This window comes from Euprymna scolopes, chromosome 7 (assembly GCF_053919585.1).
Source record: "Euprymna scolopes isolate OS-2025 chromosome 7, ASM5391958v1, whole genome shotgun sequence".
Lineage (NCBI taxonomy): Eukaryota > Metazoa > Mollusca > Cephalopoda > Sepiida > Sepiolidae > Euprymna > Euprymna scolopes.
Window position 1 is genome coordinate 115,550,038 of NC_136488.1, and position 10,094 is coordinate 115,560,131.

The following is a 10,094-nucleotide window of genomic DNA, read 5'->3' on the forward strand; positions in this document are numbered from 1 at the left end:
TGAGGCGATTGAAACTGTGTATGACTGTTTTGACATAGACCCTCCTAAAAGGGATGTCAGAACCGAAACGCTCCGGCAGAAAGAGGAAGCGCACAGACCCCTTAGTGATCTGCCCCAAAAGGACGAAATATTGATTTTCACAACCGCGAAAATCAGTTTGGAAGGTGTGTGTTGTGGGGGATCATCCTCCAAATGGACTGTTCTATCAATTATATAAACCATAGACCTTTTGTGGATTAAACACCAGAGCGACCCTCGCCTGCTCGGTGACGTTTACTACTCTTTTCAGTTGTAACCTTTTTACGTTGTTGTTCCAGTAATACATTGTTTAAACTCTATTCCGTTGTTCTATTTTCTTTGTGACTTATTGCAAGCCATAACACACACACACACACACACACACACACACACACGCATATATATATATATATATATATATATATATATATATATATATATATATATATATAGTCATCCACATACAGTACTGTTTCGCTGTTTCACAGCTCATCAGTGCGGCTAGACAGGCAGCTACCTCAAGCCAGGATTGAAACCCGACCGTCTGTACGACAGTCAAGGCTCATTACCACTACGCTATCAGCGGCTACTCTATGATTCATGAGTTAAACGATGTTTTGACATCGTCCGAAATACCTAACCTCGATTTGTTTACACAAAGAGCATCGCTTATACGCTAATGGAAATTCGTGTATCATTTCTCAATATGCTCAGCTCAAGATGAGAAGCATTATAGTCATCCACATACAGTACTGTTTCGCTGTTTCACAGCTCATCAGTGCGGCTAGTGTGTTTACTTATAATATAAGTGGATTATAAATTATAGTTTTATTGTTCTAATTAAAACAATTTACGACTTTGGAATTGTATTGCAATTCTTATTTATTATCTTTATTTAAAACTTTACTTTTTATTTCATATTAAAATCGGTGTTTATTTGTTTTTACATACGTACGTGATTGAGTGAAGAAGTGATTGCCTAATTACGATAGCAAATATATACGTACGCAAACTCAAAGGAATATACTCCTACCCGGCCTTAACATGATTCAAAGTCCATTCATGTACCCTAAGCAGAATGTGTAAGCGACAAAGTTTGCTGCGGTGGCTCTAGATAAGCCGATGGTTGTAGCAGGCAGATTCAATCTTGTTAGAGCCAACTAATAGCACAACATTTAATCGCTTGCTATTTATTGGTTTGATTGACTAAAAACAGTTTGTAAAAATATATTCGAATATGGCATCGGAATCAGAACTGGTGAATCAAGGTATAACGCCGCATAAATGGAGGAAATTTCAACGTATCTTAGTTGTAATTGGAGGCATTATGGTCCACCTGACTTTGGGATCGATCTACACTTATGGTAAGAAGACATATATATATATATATATATATATATATATATATATATATATATATATCCACATATGTATATTGTTGGGATGTCTATTGTTTTTTTATTTTTTATTTTTTTGTCTAACAGAATGAAAATCAACAATTCCTTCTGATTACTGTATACTATATATGTATTAAGCATTAATTTATCAAATTAAAATTATTTAATTAAAAAAAAACGAACCTGTTTAAATTTTTCGGTTTGAGTATAGGATAGATCTCTTTCACATTACTTTTAATGGTGTAGAAATCTCTTCAGTTATCTTGAAATACGACGCAAACAAATTGCCCCCTTCTAAAAGTCTAACTTACATTGAAAATCTTGTAATGTCTTGAGAACAGAGGTGAATTATTTCCTTAATAATAGTTATATTCAGGATTGCCTTCTCTGTCGGTCTAGATTATGGTCTTGTGCAGTTCTAGGAAGTTTATCTTTACAGGCTGCATTTTTTCTCTTTGAGAAAGAGTTAGTTGCTTGATAATCGCCTAAGGTGAGGCGACTCTACTGAGAAATGTCGACTGGGATCCTCAGGCAATTTTTATTCGGCCAAAGTGATCTTCCTCTAGGGTACTGGTTTCAAATCTTGACCTTGTGTTGCATATTCCCGCCCTGGAATAAAGATAAATAGAACTAATACATCATGTACCCCCACCCCACGAAAACCTAAATTAACTTATTTGCTTGTTTTTTTTTTTTTTAATTTTATCGGTTATATTTCTCTTAATTTCTGTGCCGCTAGTGATTTTTTTTATTTAGTTATACTTTAATTTTTGTTTTTCCAATCATGGTATTCGTTTCTGTTTTCTTTCCTTTTGCTTTCCGTTATTTATTTATCCTTTACTTTCTTTTCTTTTCCTTTATTTCATTTTAATAATGTTATTCATCATTTAAGTCATGTCATGTATTTGCTAGGAATTTTTGTACACCTAGTTAATTTTACATAGTGTTTAAAGGTAGTCGAAGATAGTTATATATGCGCTAAAATAGCGTATAAAAATGATCATTGCCTGCCTATAAAACTTCAGTAGGGGTGCCATTTATTTGTCAGGCTTTGCATTTATTGCGTGCTGTGTTACCTGTAGCTAAAATTTCACAAAAATCAAACATACTGAGTATGCACATAAAGTTCCCATCTCTATTTTACCCCTAATCTAAATATGGCCCACATTACCGCCCTTTAGGTTTAGTAGCTATGTCCAAATTAATTAGTTTTTACGTAAATCCTGTACATACAAATATATAAACATATAGACATCTAAATTTCTATGAATATGGGGTTTGTTCCGCTTAAGTTGGCAATGGCATTTACACGCATTTGTTGCGCTTACGTTTGAAATAGCATTTTCGTAGATCTGTCACGCTTCAGTTGAAAATAGCATATTCAATGGATACATTCTGAAGAATCCGGCGTTTTTTATTTTTCATATTTTCAGATGAACTATTGTTTATATTTATAGGCTTCATAGGTCACGGGCTGTTATCTTCATCTTTGACTTTGCTTCGTTTTTGCTCCTTTAGTTTTTAACCTTCTTTGATTTTATCACACACATCTATATTATAGTGTTCTTAGTTTGTCGCACTGTCCGTCCCACTTTTTCTATTCGACCGATCTGGCTAAAATTTTGTATGTGTCTTTGTTATGATCAGGGGTAATGAACTAAGTATTATGGCATCCGTTCGATGCACGGTTCAAAATTATTACAGGTTAATAGGGATGAGTAATTGATGCAAAAATAAGTACAATTTAAATCGTATTTAATCATCAATTTGGCATTAGGTATTCACAGTCAATGGTTTATAACTTTCTGCTATCCCTGTTTCTAGCCATACTCAGTCAATTATTCTCTTCTATCCATGTTTCTATCCCTACTCATTCAATTATTCCCGGCTATGCAGGTTTCTACCACTACACAGTAAATTATTCTCTGCTATCAGGGTTTCTACCGCTACTAAATCAATTATTCTCTATTATCACGCTTTTTACAACTATTCAGTCAATTATTCTTTGCTTTCCAGGTTTCTTCCCCTATTCAGTCAATGATTCTCTGCTATATAGGTTTCTACCCCTACTCAGTCAAATATTCTCTACTATCCATGTTTCTATTCCTACTCAGTAAATTATTCTCTGTTATACATGTTTCTACCCTAGTCACTAAATTAATCTCTGCTATCACGGTTTATACCCCTACCCAGTCAATTATTCTCTTCTATCCATGTTTTTATCCCTACTTAGTCAATTATTCTCTGCTATCCAGGTTTCTGGACCTACTCAGTTAATTATAATCTACTATCCATGTTAGAATGTATGAAAAACAAGCATAAAAAAACAAGAAACGAATCATCGATGCGGTCATAAACACCCCTATATACATACACACACACACATTTAAAAATTATTCTGTGTCAGGTTTCTACCCCTACTCAGTCAATTATTCTCTTCTATCCAGATTTCTGCCCTTAATCAGTCAATTATTCTCTGCTATGGATGTTTCTACCCCAACTCAATAAATTCTTCTCTGTTAGCCAGGTTTCTACATATACACAATTAATTATTCTCTGCTATCCATGTTTATACCACTACTAAGTCAATTATACTCTGCTATCACGGTTTCTGTCTCTACTCAGTAAATTATTCTCTTCTATACAGGTTTCTAATCCTACTAAGTCAATTATTCTCTGCTATCCATGTTTGTACCATAACTCAGTCAATTATTCTCTGTTATCCAGGTTTGTACCATTGCTCAGTTAAGTATTCTCTGCTGTCAGGTTTCTACCCCTACTCAGGCAATTATTCTCTGCTATCAACTTTTCTACCCCTACTCAGTCAATAATTCTCTGCTATCGATGTTTCTACCCCTACTCAATAAATTATATTCTGCCAGCCAGGTTTCTACCCATACACAATTAATTATTCTCTGCTATCCATGTTTATAGCCCTACCCAGTAAATTATACTCTGCTATCAATTTTTCTGTCCCTACACAGTAAATTATTCTCTGCTATATATGTTACTACCCCTAGTCAGTAAATTAATCTCTGCTATCCCGCTTTATACCCCTACCCAGTCAATTCTTCTCTTCTGCCAATGGTTTTATTCCTACTGCCAATTATTCTCTGCAATCCAGGTTTCTACCCCTACGTAGTTAATCATTCTCTGCTATCCAAGCTGCGTGCTTTCGTTATGTAATTATTCACTGCTATCCATGTTTCTACTCCTACTCAGTTAACTATTCTCTACTATCCATATTTCTACCCCTACTCAATAAATTATTCTCTGCTAGTCATGTTTATACCCCTACTAAGTCAATTCTCTCCTATACAGGTTTCTAATCCTACTAAGTCAATTATTCTCTGCTATACATGTTTGTACCATTGCTCAGTCAAGTATTCTCTGCTGTCAGGTTTCTACCCCTACTCAGTCAATAATTCTTTGCTATCCAGGTTTCTACCCTTACACAGTCAATTATTCTCTGCTATTTATGTTTCTACCCCTACTCAATAAATTATTCTCTGCCAGCCAGGTTTCTACATATACACAATTAATTATTATCTGTTATCTATGTTTATACCCCTACTAAGTCAATTATACTCTGCTATCACGGTTCCTGCCTCTACTCAGTAAATTATTCTCCTTTTTACAGGTTTCAAATCCTACTAAGTCAATTATTCTCTGCTATCCATGTTTGTACCATTACTCAGTCAATTATTCTCTGCTATCCAGATTTGTACAATGGCTCAGTCAATTATTCTCTGCTGTACAGATTTCTACTCCTACTAAGCCAATTATTCTCTGCTATCCATGTTTCTGCCCCTACTCAATCAGTTATACTCTGCTATAAAATTTTCTAACCTACCATATAATGAGTCTCTGCAATGTATATTTCTACCGTTAATCAATCAATTGTTCCCTGCTATTCATGTTTCTACCGCTACTCATTAAATTATTCTCAGCTATCCCCGTCTCAACCCCTACTCAGTCAATTATTCTCTGCTATCCGGGTTTGTGCCATCGCTCAGTCAATTATTCTCTGCTGTCAGGTTTCTGCCCCTTACTCAGTCAATAATTCTCTGCTATCAAGGTCTCAACCCCTACTCAAAAATCTAATCTCGGCTATCCATGTTTCTTCCCCTACTCAGTCAATTGTTCTCTGCTATCCATGCTTCTACCCCTACTCTGTTAATTATTCTATGCTCTCAAGGTTACTACCCCTACTCAGTAAATTATTCTCTGTTTCCAAGGTTTCTAAACCTACTCAGTCAATTATTTTCTGCTATGCATGTTTCTACCTCTACTTAGTCAATTATTCTCTTCTATCCAGGTTTCTACCCTTGCTAATTCAATTATTCTCTGCTATCCATTTTTCTACTCCTACTCAATAAATTATTCTCTACTATCCATGTTTTTACCCTTACTCAGTCTATTATTTTCTACTATCTTTTTTATATCTGGACTATGTCAATTATTCTATCTATGTGTCTATCCCTACTGAGTCAATTATTCTTAACTATCGATATTTCGAAACCTACTCAGTGAATTATTCTGTACTACTCAGGTTGCTAGCCCTACTCAGTCAATTATTCTTTGGTATCCAGGTGTCTATCCCTACTTAGTCAATTATTCCCTACTATCCATGTTTCTTCCTCTACTCAGTCAAATATTCTCTGCTATCCAGTTTGCAACTACTACTCAGTCAATTATTCTCTACTATCCATGTTTCTACCCCTACTCTGTCCATGATTCTCTGCTATCCAGATTTCTACACGTACATAATTATTCTCTGCTATACAGGTTTCTACCCGCACTCAGTCAATTATTCTCTACTGACTATGTTGTATACAACTACTACGTAAATTATTTTCTGCTATCCTTGTTTCTACCGATACTCAGTCAATTATTTCTTCTATCAATGTTTCTACCCCTACTGAGTCAATTATTCTCTTCTATCCATGTTTCTAAGCATACTCAGTCAATTATTGTCTGTTATCTATATTTCTATCCCTACTCATTCAATTATTCTCTGCTATCCTTGTTTCTACCTCTACGCAGTCAATTATTCTTTGCTATGCAGGTTTCTACCCCTCTTCAGTGAATTATTCACTGCTATCCATGTTCTACCCCTACTGAATCAATTATTCTCTTCTATCCATATTTCTACACCTACTCAGTCAATTATAATCTACTATCCAGGTTTCCATCCCTACTCCGTCAATTATTCTCTGCTATCCAGCTTTCTACCCCTACTCAGTCAATTATTCTTTACTTTCTACTATCCATGTTTCTACCCCTAGTCAATAAATTATTCTCTACTATCCAAGTTTGCTACCCCTACTCACTCAATTATTCTTTACTATACATATATCTACCCCTACTCACTCAATTATTCTCTGCTATCCAATTTTGTACCCCTACTCACTCAATTACTCTGTACTGTCCATGTTTCTACCACTACTCAATCAATTAATCTCTGCTATCCAGTTTTCTTCTACTCAGTCAATTATACTCTACAATCCAGGTTTCTACTCCTACCCTGTCAATTATTCTCTGCTATTCATATTTCTACACCTACTCAGTCAATTATTCTTTACTACCTGTGTTTCTACCGCTACTTCATCAATTATTTTCTACTATCCAGTTTCCTAACCCTACTCAACCAATTATTCGCTATTATCCATGTTTCTACCCTTACTCAGTCAATTATTTTCTACAATCCCTGACCCGCTTTCTATAGCAGTAGTGCAACGAAACTTGGCGCAGTTATTATTCTTTCTCTACATAGGAACCACCCAGAATTATGTGTTTCTCCCATCGTTTGGTGTAGCTCTGGAGACCGTTTTTGTAGAATCCCCCAGGTTGATCCTCCAACCATGACGTGACTTCAGAAATCAAGGCTGCATCTTCTAGGAAACGCTTTCCTTTCAAAAACAACTTTATAGCTGGGAAGGTGAAAGTATGAGGCGGCAAGGTCAGAAGAGTAGGGAGGATGGGGAAGGATTTCATAACCACACGCCCGTGCTTCTGGTCTGGCGACATGCAAGTTGTGGACCGGAGCATTGTCCTGCAGGAGGAGGGTACCTTTGCTGATCTTGCCCCACCTCTTGATTTTGATAGTTTCCCTTAATTTCTTCAAAAGTGAAGCATACTAATAATAGGCTCCTGTAATTGTGGTACCCTTTGACAGGAAATCTGTCATCACTACTCTGACCTGGTCCCAGAAGACTGTGAGCATGACCTTGCCAATGGAGGGTTGCACCCTTGCCTTCTTTGGAAGTGGTGAGTCCAAGTGCTTCCACTGCATTGACTGGGCTTTGGTCTCTGGATCATAGTGATGGAACCAGGTTTCATCCTGTGTAATCAGTCTTTTGAAAAACTTTGACATCTGCTTCACACATCTCCAAATTCATCCTCGAGCACTTGACGCTCTGGAATGGTGTGAGCAACCTGGGAATCCATCTGGCAGACACCTTATGCATATGCAAATGGTCCTGAATGATAGTTTGTACAGACCCTGTACTAATCTTGACATCTTGGGCTATTTGGCGAATAGTTATGTGCCGAGCTTCCAAAATGGCAGCCTCAACTTGAAGGACAGATGCTTCATCGATGGCAGAAGGAGGCGACCAAGTCTGGGAGCTGTTTCCACAGACTTCCAGCCATGTTTGAATTCACGATGCCAGCGTTTTACAAGGTCATATGATGGGGCATTATCACCATAAGTTTCTTTTATTTTATCAAAAGTCTCCTGTGGTGTGCATCCTTTCAAATACAAAAATCAGATCACTGCTCGACATTCAACAGGCTCCATTTCACACCTGACTCAGTTCAAACACCTGTAAAACAGAAACCACAATTAGTTCAGAGCTGTAATTTGCCACATAACCCGTAGATATATAAATCATTGCACATGCAAAATTTCAGCTAGATCAGATAACTGGAAGTGGGTCAGAGGCATTACTTATTGCACGCCCCTCGTATACATGTTTCTACCCCTACTCAGTCAATTATTTTCTACTATCCAGTGTTATACCCCTACTCAGTGAATTACTCTCAGCTATCCAGGTTTCTACCCCTACTTAGTTAATCATTCTCTACTATCCAAGCTGCGTGCTTTCGTTATGTAACAAACACACTTCACCTAAAAATGATACTGACTATATAATACAGATCAGCATCCAGATCTCCACTTCAATGGTACAAAGACTCGTAGAATTTCGAGGAAGATTATTCCTGTTTAAATTCTAGAGAAAGCAAATGGCAGTTATCAGCAATGACATAATGGTAGACTGCAGGAACGCGAAGTCAATTGTTTGTAATAGAAATCGAGAATGCTGGAAATTTGGACTTCAAGAAACGGCACCTGTGAATGATAAAACCTCTAGATAGAAGGATGACAACTTCATATAATAAGCCTCCTTTTCCTCTTTTGTACTTTTAGGGAACATTGCTCCTTACTTTGTCTCATATTTAAAAGCCAGAGGATCATCTCCTAATCTCACTTATGAAAAAGCATCTTGGATATTTTCCAGTAGCGCAATGTTACAGGGACTATTCGGTTTCATTGGTGGTATGATGGAAATGAAAATTGGAACACGTCTTACGATTCTGATTGGGTGCTTACTCGTCAGGTAAGTGTTTACAAAACTCGTATAACATTCAACTAAAGCTTTCCACATTGGAATTAAAATAATTGAACTTCTAGTTAATAAAAAATAAATAAATTTGAAATCAAAATAAGTGAACAGTAAATTAAAATGATTAAATTTAAATTAAAGCAAATGGATCTCAAATTAAAACAATCGTATTTTTCGTAATATTTTGATTATTCGAGTTATTGTTTGCATCTTGCATGTCATTCTTCGTGGTGCAACGGATATAAGTGCTAATTGATAATCAGCTCGTGGGGGGGTGTGAAGGTTCAATTGAATAAACGCAAAACTCCTATTTGATGGGACGAACGTAGATTAAATAAAAGGTTTCATTCATTATTCCATACTCAACTTCGACGAGAGGCAACTGAGGAAAGCTAGAAGTTATATTAGCTGAAACCTTGTAAAAATTTCATCTAAGCTGTTAATAGTAATCCGAATAATCACAAGAAAAAAACATTAGTTATCTGCTGAAAATTTTCGAAGCAATAACAAATAATTTCTAAGAAAGAGAACGTGAAAACGTGTTAACTTAATTCAAGTGAAGTCGTCTCAAATGAATGCAAATAAAGGCCAACTTTAAAAATTAATGTCACGAAAAGAATGTAGTATTAAAACAATTGAATGTCAAATTAAAACATCCATGTACATAAGTGAAACGCAGACTAAAATAATGTCACCGTAAAATATCTGATTACAATCTATTTAGATCAAAACAGCATTTTATGAAACATCGTTGATTTGATCTTTTATGTAAATTACGTTTCAGCCAATGTACTTTCTGGCTTATCACCTTATATACGATACTATTTCCCCCGTATTTAACTATGATGTATATTGATGGCGTGTGCATATTAGTCTTTCCTATATACTGAAATAGATTGTCTGTAGAAGTTAAGTACGCAAAAAACGTCAATGTACTTACACAATTCGCATAGATCATATTTAAATACTGAAAGAACATCATGTATAAATGAAACCTGCATCCAAATAAGGCCCGAGAGTACAACGGGCGAAATATGGAAATATCAACGAT

At 36.0% G+C, this 10,094-nt stretch overlaps 1 protein-coding gene across 3 annotated transcripts in view; it reads left to right on the top strand.

Moving 5' to 3' along the window:
• The first annotated feature begins 992 nt into the window (after positions 1–992).
• Positions 993–10,094, top strand: part of LOC145279898 (apicoplast pyruvate carrier 1-like) — an 86,042-nt gene continuing 76,940 nt past the window's right edge. The window contains exons 1-2 of one of the 3 annotated variants that reach the window (XM_080131430.1): positions 993–1,382; positions 8,848–9,037. In XM_080131430.1, coding sequence (XP_079987556.1) covers positions 1,256–1,382; positions 8,848–9,037 — 317 coding nt within the window. In that variant the 5' untranslated portion in view covers positions 993–1,255. The remainder of the gene's footprint in view (positions 1,383–8,847; positions 9,038–10,094) is intronic. The other 2 variants (XM_080131429.1, XM_080131428.1) reach the window with 2 other exon arrangements.